The sequence below is a fragment of the Perca fluviatilis genome, chromosome 20 (genome assembly GCF_010015445.1).
Source record: "Perca fluviatilis chromosome 20, GENO_Pfluv_1.0, whole genome shotgun sequence".
In the NCBI taxonomy this organism is placed as follows: Eukaryota; Metazoa; Chordata; class Actinopteri; order Perciformes; family Percidae; genus Perca; species Perca fluviatilis.
Genome location: NC_053131.1, coordinates 13,731,984 through 13,759,557, shown reverse-complemented (window position 1 = coordinate 13,759,557; position 27,574 = coordinate 13,731,984). Strand labels below are relative to the sequence as shown.

General features: G+C 41.0%; 3 protein-coding genes and 1 long non-coding RNA gene across 4 annotated transcripts; 2 read left to right on the top strand and 2 right to left on the bottom strand.

Annotated features, from left to right (window-relative positions):
- Nucleotides 1-1,557: 1,557 nt before the first annotated feature.
- Nucleotides 1,558-7,604, top strand: LOC120549129 (E3 ubiquitin-protein ligase MSL2-like). Its single transcript, XM_039785784.1, has 3 exons — nt 1,558-2,608; nt 3,576-4,987; nt 5,659-7,604. Exons 1-3 carry the CDS (start codon nt 2,467-2,469, stop codon nt 5,959-5,961), a joined length of 1,857 nt encoding a protein of 618 aa, XP_039641718.1. The 5' UTR covers nt 1,558-2,466; the 3' UTR covers nt 5,962-7,604.
- On the bottom strand, nt 7,489-13,742 carry LOC120549131 (tumor necrosis factor ligand superfamily member 10-like). Its single transcript, XM_039785786.1, has 6 exons — nt 13,478-13,742; nt 11,715-11,855; nt 11,149-11,194; nt 10,922-11,038; nt 9,441-9,679; nt 7,489-9,019 (listed from the first exon to the last, which is right to left on the bottom strand). Exons 1-6 carry the CDS (start codon nt 13,589-13,591, stop codon nt 8,810-8,812), a joined length of 867 nt encoding a protein of 288 aa, XP_039641720.1. The 5' UTR covers nt 13,592-13,742; the 3' UTR covers nt 7,489-8,809.
- LOC120549132 lies at nt 13,504-21,191 on the top strand. Its single transcript, XR_005637333.1, has 4 exons — nt 13,504-13,605; nt 15,549-15,699; nt 15,808-15,904; nt 21,080-21,191. It is a non-coding gene; the product is annotated as an uncharacterized LOC120549132 (long non-coding RNA).
- On the bottom strand, nt 18,627-25,998 carry nceh1a (neutral cholesterol ester hydrolase 1a). Its single transcript, XM_039785785.1, has 5 exons — nt 25,708-25,998; nt 21,993-22,251; nt 21,536-21,605; nt 21,102-21,273; nt 18,627-20,997 (listed from the first exon to the last, which is right to left on the bottom strand). The coding sequence occupies exons 1-5, from the start codon at nt 25,846-25,848 to the stop codon at nt 20,377-20,379; spliced, it is 1,263 nt and encodes a 420-aa protein (XP_039641719.1). The 5' UTR covers nt 25,849-25,998; the 3' UTR covers nt 18,627-20,376.
- Between the last annotated feature and the right edge of the window lie 1,576 nt (nt 25,999-27,574).

The following is a 27,574-nucleotide window of genomic DNA, read 5'->3' as shown; positions in this document are numbered from 1 at the left end:
GCGTACAAGGTTGGATGGGCGGGACCTGGAGGGATCAGGTTTTCCTGTAGTTCATCGTGGCCTGTAATCTGAAAATCAAGGTTTTGGGACTTTTATACCCTGTGTGTGTGTGTGTGTGTGTGTGTGTGTGTGTGTGTGTGTGTGTGTGTGTGTGTGTGTGTGTGTGTGTGTGTGTGTGTGTGTGTGCGTGTGTGCGTGTGTGTGTGAGTGTGTGTGTGTTTTATATTTATATGTGTGTATATGTGTTTTTTGTCAATATAATGTTTTTATAATTGATGTTAATTGATGTAAAATAAATAAATAAACGTACATACACTTATATATGTTTCCCAGTAGAACCCTATTTTATACAGTATAAATATATGTATAAATATATATATTATATTAAATATATATATATATATATATATATATATATATAGTATATATATATATATATAGGTCAGGATATGCAGAACAAAACGTGTAACCGATGAGACTGTTTTTTCTAATTCTCCGTAATTAAAATACATTTGAATCCATTTAAATATTGGAATAAAGAACTGCATTATTGTCTGGGAAACAATTCAATTTATGTAAGATTACTTGGGTTAAACCTAATTTACCTTTGTCAGGGTCCGTCTAAGTGAGATGTGGTTGAAGGCTCTGGAAAAAGAGTAAGTGGACCTTTCAGCTAATTGAATTACTATAGTAATTTTGGGCTATATATCATCATAAAATATGAATGCTGTTCAAACTATTACTTTTCCAAACTTATTCTATGGTTTAAAATTAAAAAAGGATTATTGACAATTCAGTGAACAACAAGAAACAAAAATGGTGGTGCAAATACGTGAAGCATATTTTGCACTATTATATCATTTTCTCTATAGTAGCAAACCACCTTCACTTGCAACTGGATCTTCAACGGTAACGTTTTTGTTGTTGATTGGGATTATGAGACATCATAGACTGTATATTAACAGTATATGGGAGACATGCAACATCCTTTAAAGTTTCAACCCTCAGCTGCAGTCCTCTGATATGATTCAGTTCTGATTTACCATTTAAAAGATTTAGGCTACATAACACAAACTGGAACTGGTAAACGCTGATATGGCTCATTGTTCTTTGCATCGTTATTCTTTTCTCACTTTCTTCTTGAAATAATGAATACAGTGACCATTTAAGTTGTCTGTAAGTTGGCACAGTAAGTGAAGAAAGTGAAAGAGGCAAAAAAGGCGATTTGCTGTGGTGTGTGTAGTCTACGCTGTACGTTCAGAGAAGAATGCGAAACCTTCCGTAAGTCACATTCTTTTCCTAGGATGGCGGAGGCAATTGGGGAAGGCATGACCCGCCCTACTCTCGCTAGGATTGGCTAGTACTCGTTGCCTGCTCTGGTTGGGTTGGTTAGGTTTAGGCAAGAGCAGAGGAATTGGTTAGGGTTAGGGCAGAGCCTCTTTCAAGGGCTCTGGGTTAGGGTATAGGGTAAGCCAATCAGAGGCACAGTAGGGCGGGACATGCCTTCGCCATCCTAGGAAAAAACAACAACCCGTCTATTGGTAACCAGGGTAACTGGGAGAAGTCTCGCGCGATGATTATGCCTGTCGAGAGGGGTTGATGCGAGGAAAAGTGGAAAATCGAATGATTGATGCATTTGTAAAACGGCTAGTTAGCTATGTTTCGGTCGCTGCTCGCCAAGTATTATAGCAAAACGTATCAGAATCGCAGGATTTCAATTTATAGCTTGCATTTCCCTCCTACGCGTGAGGCATAACGGCCCTAGGGGGTTAGTGATCCGGTTGAATTTTCGCTAGCTAATTTGGCTAGCCATGCTAACGCAAGCTGGTTAGCTTTGTTTACATCGAGTGCGCGCCTGGGATATGTTAGCTAATTGCTAACCAAACAAATGTGTGCTCTTAGGAGCAGCTCTTCTTGCAATTAAGCATCGACTTGGACACAGCGTTGGATAGTAAATGTGCTCTATGGCTAACATCGATGATCTCTCGTGTAAAACGTTTTGCTGATGTCGTGAGCTAACGCTAGCTACATAATGCTAACCTTTTAAACATGGGTCATTGGATTCACTGTTAGCTGTTATGCAGCGTTAGGGAGAATGTGAATAATTATAACCTAGGGTCTAATCGGTCCTAATTAACAGAAACTTAAATTGTGATCTGAAAGGCCTCGTTGGTGAATAGTAACTGCTACGAGCCAGTGATGCTAACTTTAGCTAGCCGCCTGCCTGCTAACGTTGTGCGCGTTTTGTGATGACCGCTTCAGCATGTTCGTTGTCCGTTATTGTGTCTATTATTAATTCATGTGCCTGCATTGACACAATGGAGTGACTGATTGTTGCTCCATCAGGCCAGTTCACATTTCCTCCATCCACCCTGAGATCTGGCTATCTTTAGCTCCGTCGCAGCGAGTGGCTGGATTATTTTTTTTCCCGGGCCGTGTTTCCCTGAGGCTGCGGAGTACACCGCTATGAACCCCGTTAATGCAACCGCTCTTTACGTGTCCGCCAGCCGGGCCGTGCTGCAGTGTGACCCGCGGCAGCCTCACACCTTCGCAGAGATGTACACGCTACTGCCCTTCTTCCGACAGTCCCTTGCATGCCTCGTCTGTGGTAAGCATCCTGAAAATATCATTGTATAATAGCAATGCATATCACTCGCTCTAGTTTTGTGTCACCTCACTGCAAGAGCATCATCCTTTTTGTGCCCCGAATTCGTTTCAGTTTACTAATATAACTGGTGTTTTATAACCTTAACGTAAATATTCATATTGGCTGAAGTGTTCGTGGGCGTACGTGTGCTCGCAGCTGTTGACGCGATTTGTCGTGCTCACAACCGTGGTCTCCTTAGCAACCGAGGCTGAGCCCCAGTCATCTGTCCTCTTGTCAAGATAGATGACTCCTGTGTTGTGTCTGCTGCAGAGCCATGTGTTTCCTATTCATGCTTTATTTACCCGCTCCGCTTAACTAGTGGAATATCAACACTGGCACAGCTTGCATTTAGAAATGTGCAATACCTACAGAATGATATATGACAATATTTCTGGTCTCTGCCGATTATGTAATGGTGTTTTTTGCATGATTATGTGTGCTTTCCTTTATTTATAAAAAAAAAGAGAGATAAGTTCCTGAAAAAAATGCAATAAACGCCAACAGTCAAGCTATAGAAAACAATTAAAATCCCAGATTAGTCACAGGATATTGATATTGCATTTATTGATTTTCCCTGATCTGCTAGACATACATCAGTTGGTACTGAAACATTGGTTAATTTACATAAAATTATTCAGCATCTATTTTGGAGTGTTGGTTAGACAAAACAAGTCATTTCAAAAAGTCACATTAGGCTCTGGGAAATTGTGATAAGCATTTTCCATAGTTTTATATGGTTTTACAGACTAAATGGTTAATTGAGAAAATAATTGGCAGATTAATCAATTCAAATGGTAATTGCAACTGTTTCTATAGAGGCATGACGGTGAATGAAAATGACTAGTCCACCTAGTGTATTTTGCCATAGTTGCTGCACATAAAGTGGATACATGCGTGGATTAACAGCTCCCTCTTGTTTTTGTCTCAGGTAAACTGCTCCAGAATCCCATTTCCCCAACACATGCAGAGTGTCAGCATTATGTCTGCTTGGCCTGTAAAGGCCAGAAAATGCAGATAAGGCCATCATGCAGCCGCTGTAAAGACTATTCCTGCTTCCAGGAGAACAAACAGCTCTCTTTGCTGGTGCAGTGCTACAGGAAGCTCTGCCTCTATGTAACTCATTCGCCGTTGCTGCAGTCGATCAGCAGCCATTTGGGAGGGTCGCCAGAGGTTCTAACCCTGCTAGAGGAGGTGCTACTGTCACATGAAGAGGAGATAGAGACAGAGGACCTAAGCCTAGCACAGGAAGATGTGAATCCATCTGCCCCTGAGTCCCTTACCCCCACAGAGGCACCACCTGCTCCTGCAGAGCTCTCAGCTGTACCCCAGAGCTCCTCCTCTGACCCTCCCTGTTCCAATGGACCACAGGAATGCAATGGAGAAGCGCTTGAGGACCTGGATCCCTCTTCTCCTGAGCTGGAAGTATGCGAGCTGGTAGAGGAGCAGCCCCAGGCAGGCCTGTCTGTGTCCAATACTGGTTGTGGTGGTCTGGAACTGAGTCTGACCACTGGACATCTAGCCCCAATTCCAGGCACTGTGTGCTCACTCAGGGATGGGGAATCTAGCAGCAGGGAGCTGGAGGAGGGGGAGGTGTTGCTCCTCAGTGTGGAGGAGGTGTTACAGACTTTAGATCCCCTTCAGCCTGGTCGAGATTCACCTCATACACAGCCAGAACGCATGCACACTCACACACACACAACATCGGACAGAGCACACGCTCAAATGTACATACAGCCTGACGCAGCTCACAACTACACACAGATTCAAACAGACAGGACTAACACAGTGGCAAGTCATGGTGCTCACATACACACATCCTCCTTCGATCCTCCTCCAACCTCCAAGCCCCCGCCAGTCCGCCTTAAACGTAAACGTTCTCGTTCAGAGAGTGACAGGGAAAAGGTGAAACCCCTCCCTATTGCCTCCATACTACAGGGCCCCTCTTTACATGTACACACTCCAAACCCCTCTCAGACACTGTACATGCAACCACCTACACCTTCCTTAACTGTACCAGCACACACATACTCGTCCCTTCCCAATGGAGTGCCCCCCAAGCCCAGTCGTCCTGTGCCGAACCACAATAAAGGTGCCAGGAAGCATGTTGATTCGGGCCCTAAGAAGCCCCATGCGAAGGCCCGCAGTGGTGGAGGCTCCAAGATCAAGGATGGAAGCAAAGACCAACGGTTGATGTCAGGCTGCCTTGTGCCCCCAGTGCCTATCAGGCCTCCATATAAGAAGCCAGTGGAGAAGAAGGGCTGTAAGTGTGGCAGGGCCACCCAGAATCCATCTGTGCTGACCTGCAGGGGGCAGCGCTGTCCCTGCTACTCTAACCGCAAGGTGAGAATAATTGCATGTGTGGATTTAGCTTTTTTTTTTTTTTTTGCATTTGCAAATGCAAAAAACAGATTTTACTAACCACAAGTTAAATTTGTCTATTTAATCAGCACTGGTATCATTATGTTTTATGTAGTGTAGGGTGTAAAATATTCTTTGATATAACTAGTACTATTTTTTTTATTATTTTTATAAATATGGACCCCTGGAAGAGTAGTTATTGCCAAGATCACAACTAATGGGAATTCAAATAAACACTGTAAATTGTAAGATTATGGTTGTACTAATTGGCCTGTCAAAGCTTTCATTTTAAGGTAGAGATGTCTTTGCACTTCTTTATTTTCATTTCAGCATTGCCATGGTTGGTTTAACATTTAATAGTTTGGTTGAAGCAAGCAATGGCAGTAGTAAATCTTTAAGAAGGGCTTAATCCTAATCTGTAAAATTCAATTTTAAATTTGTGCTGAAAATAAATAAATGAAACCACATTTTTAAAGAACGTGTTTAAATTGCCCAGTCATTGAGTAAATGCACTACCATGCTGTTCTTATTCATCCTGAATACATTATCAAAGGTATTTGGGGTTAGATCAGTAAATATGCAGCTTTTATGTGATATTGGTGCGATGCAAATCAACTAATGTTCCTTGACTCATGTCTTGTCATCTCTCTCAGGCGTGCTTGGATTGTATCTGTCGAGGTTGCCAGAACTCCTACATGGCCAATGGGGAGAAGAAGCTAGAGGCTTTCGCTGTGCCAGAGAAAGCCTTGGAGCAGACGCGGCTCACACTCGGCATCAACCTCACCAGCATCACTGCAGCCGCGGCACTCCGCAACCCGGCAACCACCAGCATCCGCACTAACACCCTCCTCAATGTCACCACAGCAACGGGTACCCCAGTAACCACAGCCTTCCTGTCCCCCAGCCCCCTGCAAGAGCCCAATTATGAGGACAGCCTGGAGCTGCTGATTGGATGAGAGGCTGGGACTCCATAAACAGACAGCTCGATGCTGATTGAATGTGACGGCTGATCATTGTGTCTGTCAGACAACCTGTACCTCCCCCCCTTCCAGAGGGGAGGCAATCTAAGGCAGCTATGGGTCTGTCCTGTTCTGTAACCTGCTCTTCTTCTGTGTTGGAAAATGCTGAGTAGTAAGACTAGCATGGGTGTGCCAAAGCCTCCTGTATTGTGCCTGTGTGCCGGTGTGTATTGTCGCCTGTTTGTAGTTAAACACTTATACTCGGTTCCAAGGCTGTTCTGTACTCCAGAGGTGCTTTTTGTTCATAGACCACAGACATACTGTAAGAGGCAATAGGAACCCATACAAGGTTGTGTGTTTGTTATTGTGTGCGCACCATTATAGATTTCAGCGTGCGCATGTGTGATTATTGGTGCATAATGGTAACAAAAACGGCATCATCATATCTCAGTCACCTGTCACAGCATTTTCCATGTTTGAGTATTACTCCATGTATGTTAAAGAAATGCGTAATTGGTATCAGGACGGCCCTTACTAATCCTTAACCCTGTATGTGTTCACACCTCGATTGTGAATGACTAATCTATAGAGAAGTTATGTCCCACACAAGACTCTATGCCTTTTCTATCTCATTAACTCACTCAATCCAAGTACTGTTGGCTGATAATGAATTTGTCTTAATGAACTTGACTGATGCAGGCATTGTACAGGCAGCAAGATAATGTCAAAGCACTTGGCTGGCTTCACGGTTTCTGTGTGTGTGTATATGAGTGTGTATGAGTGTGTATGCGCCTGCTGAGATTTACTGTAATGTCAGTGTGGAGGCGGATGGTGGATTGTAAGCACTTAGTCTGATTGATTGGCCAAATTACAACAAAGACCATTCTTGGTTACCATAGCAATAGGAGCACCAACAAGGAGCCTCACAGCTCTCGTGCACACACAGTTGTTTACAGTATTGCCATTTCTATAGACTATAGCTGACTGTCTTCTAAAATATTACACCGTTATGGATTGATTATGGGATTCTACATGACTGCGCGTGTGTTTAGATAAATTGAAGCCATAGATTGTCATTAACAAGACAAAATATCCTCTGCGTGTGCATTTTCCCCCTCAGTTGTAGTGTCCTGACTGATTAGAGACCAACTCAGAAACTATTTTTGATACCAAGTGCTTGAGATTTGGTACCACTGTCTTTTTGTGTTTTGGTTAAAGCACCTTGAAGCCCTCCTATAACTCGAGAGGCTGTGTATTGTCTGTGTTTGTGTTAACTGTCTCAGCTGTAACTACAACATGTGTTTGTCAGTCCAGTCATGGTGACCAAAAAGAGACTGAAGGAGAGAGCGGGAGGACTCAGGCTGACCAAACAAACACCTTGGTTCTCAAACTCATAGACCAGGAAGTAGCAGGTGGATTACAGTATGATCAGCAAATATGATCTATCTTCCTGCGTGCGTGTGTGTATGTTTCAAAATGTATTTCTTTGGGCATTACTTGAACCCTGATTAGTTTTTGGTATTGTTTTTTTTTTTTTTTTAAAAACTCTTGTTTGAGGAGTGATTCTTATTATTGCTGAAACATTCACTGCCACAATATGGAAACATGTAATACGACATGAATTAAATGATAGTTTTTTACTTTTTCAGTGATGTGTCTTTTTGTGTAGAGGTGATATTTGATTCAGGTTTGCATGTGCAGACAATGTTTTAACACATTATTAACCACAAACCATGATCTCAGCATTGGATGGAGATTTGTTGTTGAGGCTAATATGCTTTCTCACACAAGCTAGGAAGAATCTGGAAAATGGTTTATGTCAAGAAAATGGAGACTTATTGTTTGCCCTGATAAATCGCAGTCTTTTATTCTGTAAATTCATTCATTTCCCATTCAATGAAGAGTGAGCCAGAAAAAAAAAAAATAGACCAGAACAGGATGGTCAATTTACTTCACCTCCATTATAATGACTTCCAACTAAAAATCTTCAAATGATTAAACAAATATATTAAGACCTTGTTTTTTTACTTTTCAATCTGTATAGCAACCATTTGTAAATTAATTTATCCAGCCCTAAAAAAACTATTGCTATCCATTGCACATAGAAGTGTAAATGTGTCAGAAACACATTTAATACTCTGTCCATTCACGTTAGATCAGTGGCTTAGATCTTTAAGGCCGCAGGACATCATAATCTGTCACGCCACACATTCATTCAAGACATTGCACAAAGAGGAAATTGAACCACAAGTACTGTAAACAAAAAGGAAACCACTCATAATACTGAACACAATCTTGACTTGTGGCATTTTTCATAAAATACCAGGTAACGTGTCATGTGTCATTTCCTAGGGATGACAACTCCACTGTTGGACCTGCAGGCAAAACAGCTCTCTCTGTTCTCAATAGAAGCCATTCACACAAGAGAGCACATTTATCTATTGTATCTATTCTACTTCTCCAAGTAACCTGTACTCTGAAAGCAGTCCATACTCCATGTTTGCTCTGTCATATGGTACATCCTGTTTACTAGCCATAAAAACAGAATTAATAACCTGTCAGGTTTAACTGTCTCTGCTGGAGTAAATACACAGCAAAAGGCTATTCTTCCTCGCTATTTAGGTCCACTGAGAGTCTGCCACTGCAGCTTCGGTTGATCATATCCTTACAGCTCCGTGGTCCCGAAGACGTCCTTTGCACTCCCTGGAGTCTATTCTTCTTCTCCAATCCTGACCCTCTGACAGCTGCTCATATTATCAAGCAAACCCCTGCCATTTGGGTTCACGTCTGAAGTCTAGATCAAGTCATCCTAGTCCCGGGCTCTTTTATCCGAGGTTTTCTCGCTTTAGCCCACAAGGAAGGCCCCAAAGTAGCTAGCCCTCCCGTCCATCTCCATGGCGCTGGCATTGCTAACGGTGATGAAGAGGCGGTCAGCCGGCTGCAGAAAGGCAGTGCCGGCCTGATGCAGGGAGAAGAGACCAGGCTCCTGACCCCGAGGCCAGCAGGCGCTCCGGGACGATTTCATCAGCAGGATGGGCACCGGGTAGGAACTCATCTGTGGACCAGAACACAAAAACATGATTAAAACATTACTCTTCACATTTACTTTTATACATTATATTAGCATATAGAATTGATTTATAAACCTCTTACAACCATCTGAAATGAATAGCTTCATTTATTGCTTTTGGTGCATTCAAGGACACTGACATTTGAGGTTTTAGAGTTGACTTTATTACCAACAATAACTATATACTGAATTTGTTTGACTTTGTCCAGCTGGATATTATGTTCATAATATATAGCCAATTTCTATTTGGGAGCGATGTTTTATTTTGCATTGCCCTAACCAATGAGTAGCGAGTGACACATCTGTCCTGCTGATGCCCGATTTTCAGTCGACACAGAACCTACAGTAGCAGCTGCTCTGAGCTTTTATTGTTTTTCATTGTTTACATTGTTGCAGAAAGCCTAACCTTCTTGTAGATATACTGGACGAGCTGTGCTCCTTCCTCCTCTGCTTCCCCTGTCGCCCCATCTGTGTGCCCCGTGGAGGGCAGTCTGAAGTAGGTCTGGCCATAGATGTAGTAGAGACCTGCTCTGGGCACCAGCAGCTCTCCTCCCCTCAGCTCCATGTTCTGCAGGAAGGACAGACCTCTGTGGCCCTCCCACGCTTCGATTCGCTCCCCAAGGTACCCTCTGCTGCTCCGTGGCCCTGCAACGCCACAAAAACAGACAAGAGTTAAGGCCATTCACTAGGATGCAAGATCATTTAAGATTTACAAAGTGGAGTGTTAATGGGTATAACCAGTCACTGCTATTCAAATGAGAAACAAATGTTAAACCATGGTAAATCATGCTAACAGACCAGTGGGGTTTTTTAAGTTAATTGACAACAGCCACACATTTAAACGGAGGCAGAAACAGATTCACATCCAGTCATGAGGGATGTGTATATTTATATTTAGGTGACAGCTCACTATATTCTATATTTTTCTCATTATCAAGAAATCCCATGAAAATACCAAAACCAACATTGTGTTAGTACCTCTTTTAATAGTTTTGCCTTCTTCATTCTGTCAGCATATTTCTTTCCCATTACAGATGTAAATCATGATTAAATACTTTCATTAAAAAAAAAGAAAAAAAACATTTTTAAACAGCTGACTCATCAAACAGGAGTAAATAGTGCATCAGTTGGGGACTATTTTCAGCTGCAGATTAATATTGGTGAGTATTTACAGCAGCCGGACGTTGTATGTCAAAAATAAACTACAGTGCCCTGCCCAGGTTTATTATAACCAAGTAACATGTCACCCAGTGCAGTAGTGTGGCCCATTGAGGTTTTTATTAATAGTTTTTGGACAACAACGGAGCTCTACATTTACTACACCAAGGGTTTTGGTCATTTCATGGGATTTATTTACAATAAGAAAAATATAGACTATTACCAGGCTTTTCCTTTAAAGCCAAAATGTGTACAATGTGTAAAAAGAAATTTAATTTGGCGTCGCCACTGTGACAGACGCCAATAACACTAATCATACAAATATGAATATTGGATAAGGGAAGGACTAATCATTTCTAGAGATACTAATAATGTTTGTTTTAATATCTGGACAAAGAGTAATTGGGACGTTGCGTCCCTTTGACTGGTCACAAAAACAACGACAGGACAAGGATAAAGCAGCTGCACATCTGCAGGTCCGGACAAACATGGACTGTAGGCGTGAAAACGTTACTGAATGTGAGAGCAGCCTGGGAAGCCTTGAAGCACATTCCTCACCTCTGGCCCAGGAGATGTGTGGGTGAAGCGACACAGGACTCAAAAAGTGTCTGAGCATTGTGAATATGTGTCACTAAAAATCACGAGTCCTGTGTCACTTATGCTTTCCAGGACTCTACTTGGTGTACATACTGGATATTTTACTCCTGTACTACCATCGAGGATCCTCACCATCTGCTGTTGGAGGCTCCGTGGACGAGATGACACCGGTCACGTGTGCAGCAACTTTAGGAAGAGGGACCCCTCGGACCCCAGGGCTCAGGAAAGGCAGCCCTCCTGTCAGCTTATCTAGGAAACCACAGGCAGATAAGAAACACACACAGGACATTTTTAGTGGAAAAAGACATACTTAACTCTTATTAGTAGTAACTGATAGTGAACGAAGGCATTGTTCTCACTTCTCATAGCAGTGGATATCTCCTTCTGGAATCTGTCAGCCATCGTCTGAAAGAGAAAGACCCAGAGAGACAGAAAGGAAAAGAGATGGGGAAAAGAGAGAGAGAAAATGGGCGGTAAGTTAAAGTATCTTGACCTCTTCAGTTATTATGCCATCGAGGTATCTTTAGATCTAAATTAACAACATTTAGTAATTCACCAGGGACCTTGTTGTCAGCCCCATAAATCATACAGTCCTCCCTCTGGGTCAACTAATATGTCATCTGTTGCCCTGTAATAGCAGCAAAGCCCTTTGGGGGAGTCAATATAATATAGAAGTGATGTGTAGTTGCATAATTTTTCCAGTTATAGTCAGTGGCTTCTGAGTAACTGCATGTAATGTTGAAAAAAAATTATAGGCATAAAATCGCTGCAGCACTGTGGCTAGACATTTATTGTGTGGACAATCCTGTGAAAAGTGGTCACTGGTGTCTTAAATAATATAAAAACAACTTTCTAGCACATAGAATTTTGTTATCGGGCACACAAACTGAAGTGAGATAATTCAAAATATTAAATAATGAAAAACCTTCTCTATGTGGTAGTGGAGCTGTTGCGTGACTTGCCAGCAGGGGTCGCTCTTCTTGTCCTGCGCTGAATCTTGGACCTCGGAGCGCGGATTTGCGTTAATCAGACAGGACACGCTACTGCGGGAGAAACTCTCCTGCATCTGTCAACATAGAAGAAGCAAAAACAAAACACGATTACAACAACAATTAAATCGTCAAGTATTATCTTGATTAGTGGCCGGGTTGGCTCATTGGGTAGAGCAGGCGCACATATAGGCTACTGAGAGGTTTATGCCGTTTATCGGTGTTTTAAGCCCCCAATGTCTCCTTCCAGGCAGCGCTGCCTTGAAGGCACTAGGATTAAGCTAGGGTTAGGGTTAGGGGCCTTGAAGTCAACGGTCGCAGCGCTACCTGGAAGGAGACGCTGGGGGCTTAAAACACCATAGAGCGTTTATGCCTCTACGCAGAGGTCCAGGGTTCGAATCCGACCTGTGACGATTTCCTGCATTTATTTCCCCCGCTCTCTCTCCCTTTTCTCACCTAGCTGTCCTGTCAAATTAAAAGGTGGAAAAGCCCAACAAAAAAATCTTTAAAAAAAAGAAAGAAATAGTATTACCTTTATTAAACGATAGGCTAATGATTTTTTTTTTCCTACAACTCACATTTGAGACTACAAAACAAGCAAATACAAATGTTCATGTGGCTTTTGTTTTCGACAATAAGGTGGCAGCACATAATCATTGTAATGAAAACACACATTTTTAATCTTGACTAATATTCTTTGACAGAGTTATCTAGTCCCTCGGTTATTAAGCCAAATACACAGTAGTGGCACAGGTGGATGCCAATTATAGTGCAATGGACCTTTTTCACAGCAGACATTTTGACTTGTCATAGTAGGAAAAGCACAGTTGAAATTGGTAACCTTAACGATGGCACAATTCCATCAAGTGTCCCAGTGAGCTATTTCAGTGAGTCAGCATGCACAATACCAGGGCCTCTCCTAAGTGGAATGCAGCCAGCATTAATGGGTTTGAATACACCTGCGCTTTTCCTACTATGACATGTCAACATGTCTGCCGTGAAAAAGGTCTATAACGGGCAATTAACTCTGAAGTGGTCACAGGTGTGCATGAGGTGACAAGGGCGTTGCTACTGGGACTTATAGCTCAGAACCGGATCTATCAGCTTTTTCATAATGTCTGCTCATATCTGAAAACATGTTTTTGGGTGTCACAACCCCTGAGTCCTAACTAGTCTCATTTCCTGCCATTGTTTTCTGTTATCTACACTCCCAACTTTCTCCTCTCATTGTCCAGCTTTAAAAATGGCAGAAAATCTTGCTGAACTGCTACTTTTTATTTATTTATTTTATACCTCATATCACTAAATACACTTCTCTAAAATATTAATCCTGCAATGTTTAATTCCTGAAGGAACAGGAAGGAGTAGAATATTCAAGTTGATAACCACTTCATGGCCTAATTTCTGAAGAGATTTTACTAGACCTTCCTATACTGTTCTACTATGGCCCGCTTATTAATGTCTGGGGTACTAAACAGTGAGTTCACGGTGGTATATTTATGTCACATTAGTCGTATGGAGACTGTTAAAATGATGTCACTGGTATGGTTTCCCTGTAAAAGTAATGGCAAATCACTTAGAAACTCTGTGTTGTAAGTCATCATTAAAATAGTGTCAAATCTCGCATTTCCCCTTTAAGATGGCAGTCAGTTCGATGCTATTATTATCTGTTAGATTAAAAGGTGGAAGACTATCTTACCGTGCTCAGGACTTTGTTGAAGTACAGGAAACTGACGGCCACCGCGGTGGTCTGCAGGAGGACTGCTGCGAGCAGGATGAGCCCCAGACTCTGGAGAGATACAGAGACGGCCATAATCACAGCACAGCGTGAGTATGGCACCCAGAGAAGTTCCGAGGAGCAAGAAAACACTTCCAGCAGCGAGGACAAGTCAGATCAAGCTCTGCTGCATTTCTGCTCTGCAGGCAGGGAGGGAGAGAGAGAGGGAGAGAGAGAGAGAGGGTGGGAGGGAGGGAGGAGGTATGGAGGATAACAACAGCCTCAATATGTCACTGTTATTAGATAGAACTTATAATTTGCACATGCAACTTCATGACGCCTTCAAGTGCTGTCGGAAATGTGGAAACTTTGAGCTGAGAGCACATGTAACCTACAACCCAGACGAGATACATTGATTTGGACTTTCTATGCTTTAAAGGCTCATGCAACTTCATGACGTCTTCAAGTGCTATCGGAAATGTGGTAACTTTAGGTTGAGAGCACCACCAGGGTGCAACCCATTTGGACCTTTAAATGCTTCTTGAAATAGATAGAATAGAATATATTTTTTGATACACATACCATTGCCAAGATTTACAGCTAGAAGGCTATTTTACAGATTATATGTTTTAAGCAAACAGGTTTCATCTCTTCAAGGTCCATTTAGTAACTGTTCTGGAGCATTCAATCATATCACATACCTTACCCAGTTGTCAATGTGTTCAAATTTCCACCCCTGAACACTTTAAGGACTTTTTTTCCCCTTTTGCCTAAAAGTTGAGGTTTAAAGGGCCTATAAAACACAGATTACACAGATAAAAAAAAGTAGGATGGTTGTCTTTTTCTTCTAGCGTTAACATTGTTAAAATCCTTTAGTTATGTGTAGCAGATGTTAGTAGAAGGCAGCAGTTTTTCCAGTACTTGACTTTGTTTACTCCTTTCTGTGGTTCGGAGAATCTTTGGTCCACTTCAATGCCAAATGTCCCAACATCTGTCGCAATTTGTAACTGAGTTCATTTACTTATAACTTCCCGCCAGAATGACTTCAGTGCAGTACAAATTGTGTTTATGACTTCCAAAAATTTGGAGCTGCTAAAGCCAGCATGAGATAACCACGTTGGTCGAATGAGGCGTTTAGGGTGAGTGTAGCGTGGAGGCTCTGTAAACAATCAGTGGTAAAAAGTGATGTGTTTTCGTAAGATATGTGGCCTTTTGTGTCTAAGTTAATCGTATTTATCCTAACTTTTAATTTTCACAATTGTGTCTGTATAATACTTGTCCTCTTGGTGTTAAACAGCTGGCAGATCAAATTAAATAATGTACAACAAATACTGTGCAATAAAATTTCACTCCTGATGTTTGCTTTCTCCTCTTGACTTTTGCATTGCAGTGAAGTACCTCTGAATGGCTGTTGCTTGATTAAAAAAAAAAAAAAAAAAGATAAAACATCAATGTTGTCATATGACCAAAAGCATTTGTAGGTAGCACATACTCAGCATCTGAAAGTAAGATGGAAAAAGGCCCTTTTTCTTCTCTCTTCTCTTTCCTGCTATTGTGAAGTGATCTGAGAGAATGCTATTCGATTAGTGCCAAATAACTCACCATTGTTTGCGAAGTGATCTGAGAGAATGTGTAGCCCTACAGCGAGTAGTATTTGTCTCAGGGGAGTCATTCAATCTGCAGAGCTTAACCTTGAGTGGTTCCTGGTGGTTCCTTTACTTTCATTCCTTCACCTCTAACCCCTGCTCCATTGTCGGTGTGAGGAAGTGAGAGTGGCGCTGAAGGAGTTCACAGATCCTGGATGTGCACGGCCCTCCCAACCTCCCAATCAGGACCCACGTTAAAGCATGTGTAACACATTCACACTGGCACATGTGCGGCCGTAATGTGCACACAGGTAGGTAGTGCTGTACCACATGCAACTGAAAATGTTCCAAGTGTACGCGAGTACAACAGCAACAGAGGAGAATACGTATTTTGTTTGTTTCCTTTAAGGATTAAAAATCTCAAAATGCAGAAGAAACAGTGATGAGAGGTTCCTGTGTTCCATTAGGTGAGTCAATTCCCAGGCTCGTCAGAGAGAAGTAGAGGAGGAGGTGACTGATATCTGAAGACTATCTGGCCTCGGGCAGGGAAGATGACACCCTGAGAGACATGCCTGTCTACACTCCCATGGCAAACAGACACACCGAGAGAGCGAGACGGTATTTGTGGAATTATTGCAGAAATGAGTCATTTAAAATTCATTCAAATTCATTATAAAAAAATGTATAGATTGTTTTTCCTATCATGTTGTTATTTCTTCCTCCTAGGTCCAATCAGCTGGTCGACCTTTGACCTCTGCATACATGTTCACACATGCAGCAGGTCCTGACTGGCTTTAGTCCTCTGGTGTTTTGAAGCTCAAAGGTAATAGATCAACATTTTGGGGAAATTTACTTTCTTGCAGAGTTAAATGAGAAGATATGATATGAAGCTACAACCAGCAGCCAGTTAGCTTAGCATAGCATAAAGACTGAAAACAGGGGAAACAGCCTGGCTCTGTGTAAAGGCAACATAATCTGCCTAATTAACATGTAATATCTTGTTTGTCTAATCCTTACCAAATACCAAAGTGTAAAAGCAACAAGTGTGGTTTGATGGTGATGTTGTATTATTATTATTATTATTATTATTATTATTATTATTATTATTAATAAAAAGTATTTTCCAGTTTTTCGGCTGTGGGGAGAGTAAACAGTGAGGCTAATATCAATGAGATAAAATCCTCAACAGTAACGCTGCATCGTTTCCTGTGAAGGCAATTTGAATCAAGTGCTGGAATGGCGGACTCTGCCACTAACCATAAAAACGAATATAGAAAGGTAATTACAACATGTATAATATTAAATCGCTATTGCTAAAAGACCACAATTGACCACAAAGAGGATCAAATACAGGGTTTTATTTCATGAAAATCTGAAGGGTTGTAACTTTAAAACCCTGGAGAAAAACTGGAACAAATTTTGGTTAACATCAAAATCACCAAAACCTTATGTCTTTCTGTCAGGAACACACAGTACTGAGAAACTGTTCAGCGACTCTGATGAAACTATTTTTCAAACCCAAAAATCTGAAATCAGTTACAAGAACAATTGGAAACAGGAAAGCATAAGGAGAGCTGTTGCTTCTCTGCTAGAAATTATAGTAGTCCCCCGAAGCGGAGAGCTTTGATTGAACACCCAGAAGACATATAATGGATTTAAAGTACGAATCACACTCCATCTACCCTCCTCTGTCCTCCACTCCCTTTTTCTTCCTCCCCTGAGGCTTCTCCTCCCAAAGTTCCTCGCGGTAAAGTCATGGAATCTCCCTAAATTCCCGTCTTGAGCACTGCTCATTGTCTCATTTATAAAACAAAGACCAGTGCTGAAAAATGCTACAGCAGCTCAATGCACGCAGACAGTTTCCAGTGACTTAGTTATCGTGTCAGTGGAAGGGTGTTTCCCTGATAGGAAACTACTGTATGTGAATGTGGGAGCATAGAAACGGAGCCAATACAGATTCATATTTAACTCGCAATCCTTCAGCATCAGGATTGCATTTAGGCATGCAGTTATGAGGATTTTAATACAATGTAGGTATAAAAAAAGAATGTGTTCAATTCCCCCCAAGTGTAATGTCACACAGTGGTGAAGGTAGAGTTCAAATCCTTTACTTGAGTAATACAAAAATGCCCTGAATTACAGAAGAGTTATCAGCTAAATATACTTTAAGTATCAAAAGGATTTGACATGCAGACAAATGGCCCCTGTGGGTGTTTTGTCACTATATGTTTTATTATTGTAGTACTGTTGCTAATGCATTCATGTGTATGTAGCATTTTATTGTATCTGTTTGAGGAGTAACTCATTTGAACTACTTTACATACTGTTGAAGTAGTTTGATCTGTAGCGATGTGTCATATTTTAGTAGTTAAGTAAACAGATCAATATATGCCTCTGGATGTATTAACTAGCATAAAATGGAAATACTCAAGTAAAGTACAATTACCTTAAAGTTGTTCCTAAGTACAGAACTTGAATAAATGTACTTAGTTCCACCAGTGGTTTCCAAATGTGTGTCAGATGAAGACCATATGGTTCATAATGTTCTCAGCCCACCAGAGGGGGGTGTTGCATTGATTATTGGTGCTGCTGGATTTAGTGACCAAGAAATGCTCTCTCACTCTAGATAAGAAACAAAACATGTCTGATCCTAAAAAATGAGAGCATGTGCAGGTGTGAGATCCTTGGGGGCTCTACACATGCCCCCTAGCATGCAGTAATAGCATGTAGAGTACACGTGCAACATGAATTATCTAATTAGCTGCTGCGTCATCGAAACCACACTGTTGTTCATGTCGTGTGTTTAATTTAGACCTGAAGGGAACCTTTTTTCCTCTGTGTTGCTTTCTATTATTAATACATTTTTTTGATTAGTAGAAGGACTTTTCATCACTTTTATAATAGTTGGAAAGCATATCCACCGAATAGTTGATGTACCTTACAAGTCATTTTATGTAATAGACATAAGATAAAGGTGGCATAGATAACTATGTAATGAATGCACAGAGGCCCTGGAAATAATCAGTGGTATAAAGTAATTAGTATATTTCGTCTTTTATTTCAGTCTATTTTAACTCTTTGTATACATTATAATTGGTGCACTTTTTATATAAACATATAAGTTGTTTTACAGATAGCAGCTGCAGATTGAGTTGAGTAATGAACAGCAGGCATTGGTCCAATGCATTAATTTAAGCATAACTTTGATGCATGTTTTCAGTTGATTCCCTGTAGCTAAACATTACTCTGTAGGATGTTGCCTTATTTCTACAAGGCCCATGTTGCCGTCATATATGACCAAAAGTACTTTACAACAAATCATGTGCAACAGTCAAAGTGAACGTCACTTCAGTCACACATAACCTTCACTTACAGTACAGGTGCAACATTAACACTTTTTTTACTTTTATTCTGGGAAACATGAAAAAAACAATTAGTTACAAAATAACATTTAACATATTAAACATCAGAAGGCTAATGATGTTTATCTGGAAATGGATTTTTTTTTAAGGAGCAAATAAACAGAACAATTTGTGCTTCATAAATATCACTTCACATTTTTTATTGACACCCTTCATCAGTTCCTTCATAAATCATAACAGTGGGCATAGCAGAGACATGTGGCAATTACATTTAGAAGTAAAATGACATTGTTTGAAGCCCTTCAGTTTAAATACATACATCTAATAAGCAAGGGTTGAACCCCAGATGTCCTGCATGTTACTTTTTTTTAAATTTTAGGAGTGGTTCTATATATATGTAGACATCTGACAACGCTATAGCCTGTGCTGACCCAGCAGAGCAGATTTTAAGGAGAATGAGATACTACTCATTTTGGGACTGCCACTGTCAAAGGAACTCATTTAAATCACAAAACATTTAATGCATAGTAAGGGCATGTTCAGATACATAAAATGTCCTGAACACTGTAATAAACGGAATGAAACTTAAGTAAATAGTGCATTTTGTCAGTGATTGTCAAGCATCATTTGTCAGGAAAGACATCACCTCTTGTGGTGCAAGGAGCACAAGATGAGTGTTACAGCGGTTACTACAGCGGTGAACACACAAAAAGCTCACAAGAAAGGTCGTGAATTCCCCATTCAAAATTTATAATTTTGTGAACTTTGTTCTTTCTCACTACAACAGGAGTCGACAGCCATGCTAACGGCTCTGTGAGGCTGTACTGAGCTAAATGCTAATGTCAGCATGCTAACATGCCCACACCGACAATACTCAAGTTCTGATGCTAAGCAGATAATGTTTTCCATGTTTCCTATCTTAGCTTAGCATGTAATCATGCTAACATTTGATAATTAGCACTAAACATAAAACGTACAGCTGAGGCTGATGAGAATGGCATCAGTTCTGCAGGTAAGTGGGCAAATTACAATTTCAACCTGGAAATTAAAAGTTAAGGGATCAACCAAAGTTATTACAAATGAATCGGAGGGATCCATGAATGTGCGTGCCAAATTTCATAATCCATCTGATAGTTTACATTTCACTGTAAAACCACAAATGTCAACCTAATGGTGGCGCTAGAGGAAAAGTCAGGGGGTCACTAAAGTAATTACGATTTATCCTCTGGACAACATGACTCTGTTTAAAATGTCAAGGCAATCAATCCAATAGTTGTTGAGATATTTCAGTCTCTGGACCAAAGTGGTGCAATACTGAACATACAGTAACTTGCTGGGTCACATAGTTAAAAAAAAATAAAAATAAAAGTTAAAACCACTGCTAACATCCACTTTTGTTTGTTTTATTCTAAAAATTAAGTATAAAACCAATAACACAGGAAGTATATTGCTTATGTGTTTGTGGATAAGAATAAGTGTACTGATGTGGCCCCTCCCAGTGGAAACACTAGATTCATTTATCCATTAGTGGAAAGCTTGTGGCTGAGCATCTATTGGGTATGTTTGTTAGCTGGTCACAGTGTTAGCCATGTTCATGTTAACATATTTGCCCTTCTCCACTGCCAGCTTGTGTGTGTGTGTGTGTGTGTGTGTGTGTGTGTGTGTGTGTGTGTGTGTGTGTGTGTGTGTGTGTGTGTGTGTGTGTGTGTGTGTGTGTGTATATGTATGTGTGTGTGTGTGTGTGTGTGTGCGTGTGCGTGCGTGCGTGTGTGTGCGTGTGCAGGAACAGGAGGGTCCTGAGCTTATATTTTAAACAAAGAGCAAAGAGCTCAGATTCATTAAGCAAGGACTAGTTCATTCATATCAATAAAACACCCACACCCACATGCATGCACTCATAAACACTCACTTGCACACACACACATACACACTCTCACAAGTTGTTCTGCAGCCAGTTGAGGTAACCCCTGAGTGCTCGCTTCCCTACATCGAATTCCATTGGCCAGGTTATAAAGGTGAAACATCCGTGGAAGCCGTCGTCATAGTGCTCCTGGGTAACTGTGACGCCTGCGTCCTGTAAGCGCCGCGCGTACATCAGACCGTCATCCCTCAACACGTCATACTCGCATGTTAGGATGTATGCTCGAGGGCATTTAGCCAAAACCTCCGGTCCTGCTAACAGTGGTGACGCCCTCACATCCAGCAGCCCCGGCACCTCCTTCCCTGCCCCCTGTGAACCTTTCTCCACAATCAGAGGCCTGTAGTTCTTCTTGTGTTTCGGGGGCAGGAGGACGGTCCAGTCTAGCCGCGCCCTCAGCTCTGGGGTGATGTTTGGGAGGTGTAAGGAGCTGTGGTTGTTCGCCAGCAACTGGGACTGCAGGGAGAGGTCAGCACCGAGGTACTGTAGCCAGAAGCGCACCATAAGGTGCCGGTAGAGGATGGGTATATTTTGGTTCTGCAAGTAGGAGGGCGTGTTGAAGTCCAGAGCCTGGAGCACTGGGTAGATCAACGCCTGGACGCTGAATTTCACACTCATAGTGTCATCTGTGGAAATCTGGCACAATATAAAAACATATAAGGCCTCAATCTCTTGATTTATGTATATTTACAGCTCATTGTTACACACATTCTTACAGGAAGTTATGCTATGGTATATACCTCCTGAGCGACCGCAGCAGCCAGGTTTCCTCCAGCACTGTCACCTGCCACAGCCACACGCTCAGGGTCGACTGCATACCTGGCCTGAACCTCTGGGGACAAGAAGTGCTTGGCAGCGGCAAGGCAGTCTAAATAAGGTACTGGAAAGTGCACCTCTGGATACAGACGGTACCTACACAGACATTGGTTGCAAATGATAAGTTACTAGAGGCTTAGAATACTTTGGAGAATGTGACTGTAAACACTTTTTTTTGTAGTTAAAGAGTCACTCAGCCAATTTTACACATGAAGATAAGTTTGCTTGTCTACAGGAGCACGATTCAACCTGTGAAAGCACTTGTATATAACGTCTATGGCTCGGAAAGGGTGCTTTCTAAGGTGTGAGTAAACCAAATATGTTTTAATATATCTTAAAGTGTGTTTCTGTCACTTACTCAACAGAGACCACAACAGTGTTGAGCTCGTCGGACAACATCTGGTTGATGGTATCATACGACCCCTTCTCTGAGGAAGTGAGGGAGAGATGGAGGAGTGTGGAAAAGTTAAGTGAACAAAAAGAAAATGTTGCTGAATCATGCATTTATTTGCAGTTTCAAATATGCACATTGTGCTCTAACAGAGCAAAAACATTTGTGATTATATAATGTGATTATAATACTTAATTTCCTCTATTTGTACTTCCTGTTCCTCGCCACTGTCGCACTGCTTGCTCTTGAGGGAATTACTGGAATTGTTGGAATTGTTGGGGCTTTGTAAATTATAGAGTGTGGTCTAGACCTACTCTATCTGTAAAGTGTCTCGAGATAACTTATGTTATGATTTGATACTATAAATAAAATTGAATTGAATTGAATTGTTGTACTTGTAGACAACAGGAATGTCCATACTCACTGGCACTGCCGAGAGCCCAGCCTCCTCCATGAAAAAACATCAGCCCTCTCCTCAGATGACCCTCCCCTCCAGCCGGGGGCTCGTAAACACGGACCGGGACGCCGGCGAAAGTGATGTCGCTGACTTTGACTCCGGGCATGACCCCTCCTGCGCCGGACTCAGAACTGCTCAGCCCCTTCATCATGCCTTCAAACCCATCTGAGGACCGCCTGATTGACGTGATGTAATGGTCAAAGCCCAGCCAAGACTTTAAAGAGGCCTTAAAATGGAAAAGAGATTAAAGACAAACTGTATTTAGGCAAATAAAACAGCATGTAGAAGAAAGGAATTTGGGAAGAGACCAAATGCATTCATCTCTTGGGACACAACTGTCTCACCCAGTGACCTCTGTCCCTCTGCACTGTAACTTACTGATGTGTCTCAGCATGTCTGCCCTCCTCCCCACAAACATCTCCAACTGTCTCAATAGTCAACCAAGACCAGCAGACACAGCTGCTTGGCAGAGTGGAGGCTCCGAACCAGACTACACGAGAGATGTTGGCCTTAACAAAGTTTCATAATAATATTAGTTTGATCAGTTCCTTAAGCTGAAAATTCTACTTATGTGGCGAGATATTTGACTTTTAAATGTCTGGTCATTTGACCCTGTAACCAGTGTTCGAACTATACCGTGGCCTTTGGGGGAGCACACTTCTTTTGTTTTTCACCGGGGGGTGTCGTGCGCTTGTGACTTACAGTGACTTACAAAGATACATAACAGCTACAAGTGTATGCACTATACAGGATTTACCCTATTATACTTTATCGACAGGAATTGATAGGTCAAACAGCAAACAGCCAGCCACAAATAGTCTAAGAACAAAGCATCAGGCTGTCTTTGAGATTTCACATGAACAACGGTTAAAGTTACTCAGGCTACGTAGAATACCATAATTCCTCTCTTCAATTAGGCCTAAGCGTTGCACCCCAAGCTTCTATCCTTAACCATTTTGCCAGCAGCTGTGTGTCCACAGTGTGTGCAGACTGTAGTTACAGTATTGCCTGAGGCCTTTTGGAGGAGCAACACTAAGGTTTTAGTTTGTGATCTCCCTGCAGGGGAAACGGCCTCTAACATGTTCCGTTTGAGCTTCAACTTTACTCTGCAAACAAAAGTGTATTGGGTGTTGCACCTGGAATGGCCTCCAGCCTGAAAATAAACAAGAACTTTGCTATTAAAATGTGAAAAGGGGAAGTGAAAAACACGCAGCTGTATACTTGCATCTATTCTGAATAAAACCAAAGGATGCAGCCAATGGCCAAGTGTGACTTTGCTCAAGATGCAAAGGCGTTATACTGTCAGCTATTCCATCAATCAATAGATAATCACTCTCAAGGGTTAAAGACGACACAAGGGTTAACAAACAGCCATATATCGGCTCTTCCAGTCTCTCCACTGCTGGCTGTTCCAATTTAACGGGAGAGAGGAGCAAGAGGTGTTAGGATGGTGACCGGCCTCTGACGAGCTGTTACCACCACCATCTTCAGCCAGAGAGGACATTATTTCTTCAGCTTCTTCTTGCGTTGTCACCCCGGCGGGAGGTGTGCTAACAGGGCTTGCAGCAGGTAAATCAGTCGTGCTGTTAATGTCATCGCTACACAATTTCTTAGTAAAACCAAAATCAATTAAACTGCCTTGTTTTCTTTTTTGCCATGACTATATGATGCTAACTGCAGAATAGATTTCAAGGACTTCGCGCGCCGATTAATGGCCTCCAACGTTTCTATTTTTTCCACGAAACTTTGAGTTAACATGTACTAAACATGAGTTGAATTTGCACCGCAGCGCCGCCACACCTTGATGCTCATGACGATGATGAAGAATAGCATGTATCGTTAGCTTTACTGAAGTGAATTAGGTTTAAATCGCCGTAATGCATGAATGAATGATATTTTTGCAATTTTACACATAATAATCCACGATGATCACATTACACAAAATTGAAATTGCACGTCAAAATGACACACATATTTTTTGAGATCCCCCCCAAAAAAAATTATTTTCACAAATCACGTTTTCAGGGGAGCCCATGTCTTATTAAGGGGAGCCGAGCTCCCCCTAGCTCCCCCGTAGTTCACACCCTGCCTGTATCTGTTCCTGGACGCGTATCTGCACCTGCCTACCAACTACACATCCCTTCTTTGGATGTATTTTAGTAATCCTCTTTAGCCAGCTGCACTCAGGATGGAATCATCATTTTAAACAAAAACTAAAATAAAATAGAGCCCCAAATCTTGCTCCACAGTATTTTATTTTCTGTTTGAACGCTTTGTACTTTATCTGAAAATGTTCCTATAGTACTGTGTTTTATAGTACTAGTTACTGTTACCATATTTGTTTTATATGTTCTTTTGATGCTTTTATGTTTTGGTGAGTTGCAATTTCAACTCTTGGGGACAATAAAATTGTATTCTATTTAAAAACATAAAACTACTTTGGTGTATTTAGAATATGTGAACACATTCTTGCGCACGTCCGCTGCAGAAAAGAGAAAAAGAGCAGTTTATCTCAGTGCAGTTTAAAACCATTTTAACCAACATTAATCTGCAAACTCCCTCAGCCAGTGTGTCAATAACTGTTATCGCTCTTCACCTTCTGTGCCATTTTCAAAATGTAGCACAAAGGTGAGGGTTAAGAGTTGATTGTCCTCACACTGGCCCAGAATAAACTCCCTGATGTCTGCTTTGCAACAGATTAGCACTGTGGCAAACAGCGTGATAGTTTCAAAATCAAACTGTTAATGTACAGAAAAAGCTCTTTCACAAAGTTTGTACATTTGACGCTGCTGTTACTAATGTGACTTAATGGATACAAGCATGAAACGAAATTCTGGTAAAGAGAAGCCCTGTGGACTACACATAAGTCCATTCATAAATCCATAACAGTGCACCATGTAGAGGTGTCTCAGGAAATGATGTGCCTCAGATATTTGATTTTACGGTGTGTTACTTCATGTACATGACTCCTGCTCTGAAAATACACTACTTAAAAGAACATTGCAAGACACTGTTTATGCAATAACTGAGCTAAGGTATATGGCATAAGAAGGTAGGGTCAAAGTCCATGTCTGCACAGGTATGTTACTGATTGTCTATCAAAGCCTCTATTACTGTGATTTTTTCAAACACGCAATACATGCAACTAACCTCATATAGTATATTTGGAAAACACCTGCTATCAATGATATTAGGGTTGCACAATATATCGTTTTTTTTATCGATATGCAAAATGAACTTGCACAATAAACACATCGCGCAACACAGAGATTTTTGGAGTTCGTTGAATGAGAGTAGCCTACCAGTAGAAAACTTTAAAATGTCATTCTTTTTTATTGGTGCCTTTTATGTTCAATGTAATGTTCAACAAAATAATGTTGGAAATTATTTTCTTTGCAGGGTCTTTTGATTCAACAAAGCAATTTGTTTTATTTGAGCAGAATACTGACAGCAGCAGAAGCAGAAATCGCAAGTAGTATTATCGCGAATATTCAACAACGTTATCACATATCGTATATCATATCGTGCAGCCGTAAATTATGTCAGTATTAAATACTATAGCTGCTGTAGTATTTATTTGTTCAGAATATATTAGAAGCATAGCTGAGGTTGCCCATCAGTCCACTACACCTGCAGAACAAGTACCACAATGTATTCCCAATGAAAGCATCTCCTCTCTCACCAGGTGCATCGTTGTCCGGAATCCAGCATCCAGCATCATCAGCTTCCACGGCTCCTGGATGGCATCCGGCAGCGGGATGTAAACATAATAAGCGAGCGCCACCGTTAGTGACACTGTAACAACAACTGGCAGCAGCCTCATCTTGTATGTGACAGCAGCTTTAGTAGCTTCAGCGGATCATAGACGAGAGGATCCAGACTGACTCTAGCAGTTACTCTCTGATCTGGTACTGGAGGGCCTGGGAGGGCCAACCAGGGTCCAGAGATATAGCAGAAATGACTTGATGGGACCGATAAGCTTAAAGACTTCCGTTGAAAATCTTCAAAATAAAACCTTTACTGATATCCGTTTTACTCGGAGCCAGTTGTCTGGAAACTTGATTAATTAATGGATTCACGTTTTTAAACATTTGGCATATATCAATATGAATGATGCCCGTACTCATACCACTTTGCAGTCAGTAAATTGCAATTTTTTTAATTTCACAATTAGTAATGAAATAGCATATAGCTATTTACCCGTTTGTAAAGCACTGTTTAACTGGTAGCCTATCCTATCAGCCTAGGAATTTGTTTTTTGTTGTAGTATTGTTTAAAAAATCCACAGTATTTTGGTATGATTGTCGTCTTCTTCAACCCGAAAGACGTTTCTTCTTTATAAACTTGTCAAGACTGACACCTTTATTTTGAAGGCTGCGTGGCAACAACAACGAATGGGCATCTGGGAAATGAGTTTTTTTTTTTGACAGCTGTAGGTTGGTACAAATTTGTATTACATATATGTGACCACAGAGAGGCACAATAGAGCTGTTAGTGCAGCCGTATATCACACATACATATAAACCTATAGTTCTATCGATATACTGTAATGTTTCATCATACATTGCAAAGTGAAAATGTAATACTTGAAACAACAAAGGCTATGGGAATTATAACTACCAGTACTTTAATAATTACAAATCTTTACTAAACTGTTTTGAAAATGCAAAATTAATACAATTAAAATGTATTTAATAACATGTACAGTCTGGTGTGAAAGTGCAAAAAAAACCTAACAAACAGGTAAATGCAGAATTTCTTGAACTGCAGGATGTATAGAGTAGACTTGATATTGCAGGTCAATCTGGTGAAAATATGTACATGTGATTACTCTACAGCTACTTTACACACGTTACAACTCCTATTTTGTCAATTCCCTGCAAAAACCTCATTGAGTCCTAACAATGTGCTTATAATTATCCCCTTTAAATGTAAGAAAAGTAAAACCGGTAATAAAATCAAAGTGTGGTCATTGTTTTTAAACACAGCATATTAGTTCATAAATAGATATGAATTGGTGATGTGTATTGACTTTTGACTATTAGTTAATTCAATATCAATTTAGCTGTTACATTTTCATAATTCCTGTTAATGCTGTGAAGGTCAGTCACAGGGGGAATGATCGGGAGTCATTATTCTCACTATGACTAATGATGCCTTTTATGTGACACATCAATACTGGACTGAAGTCTTACTGGAATGCATTAGCAAGTTGTTGGACAGAGATCAGACTCATCACGATCGTTCACAGGATATTGATCCCTCTACCGCCTTACGTTTTTGTCTAATAAAAGGTCAATCTTTTCTTTTTTGGTTCGGTGTTCAATATTTTCACTGGGACACACCAATCACAGCAAATTCCACACCACTGATAAAAAGTCAACCCTGGAAAACTTGCTGTTTGCATGACTTTAAAATTGATTACAGCAAAGTTTTTGGCATGAACTCAAATGTCATTGCTTTGAAAATTTTTGGATAAGTTTGCTTGTATTTGACAGAGTTCAGAGAGAGAAAGGCAGTCATGCAACAAAGCTCCCCAGCCAAATTCA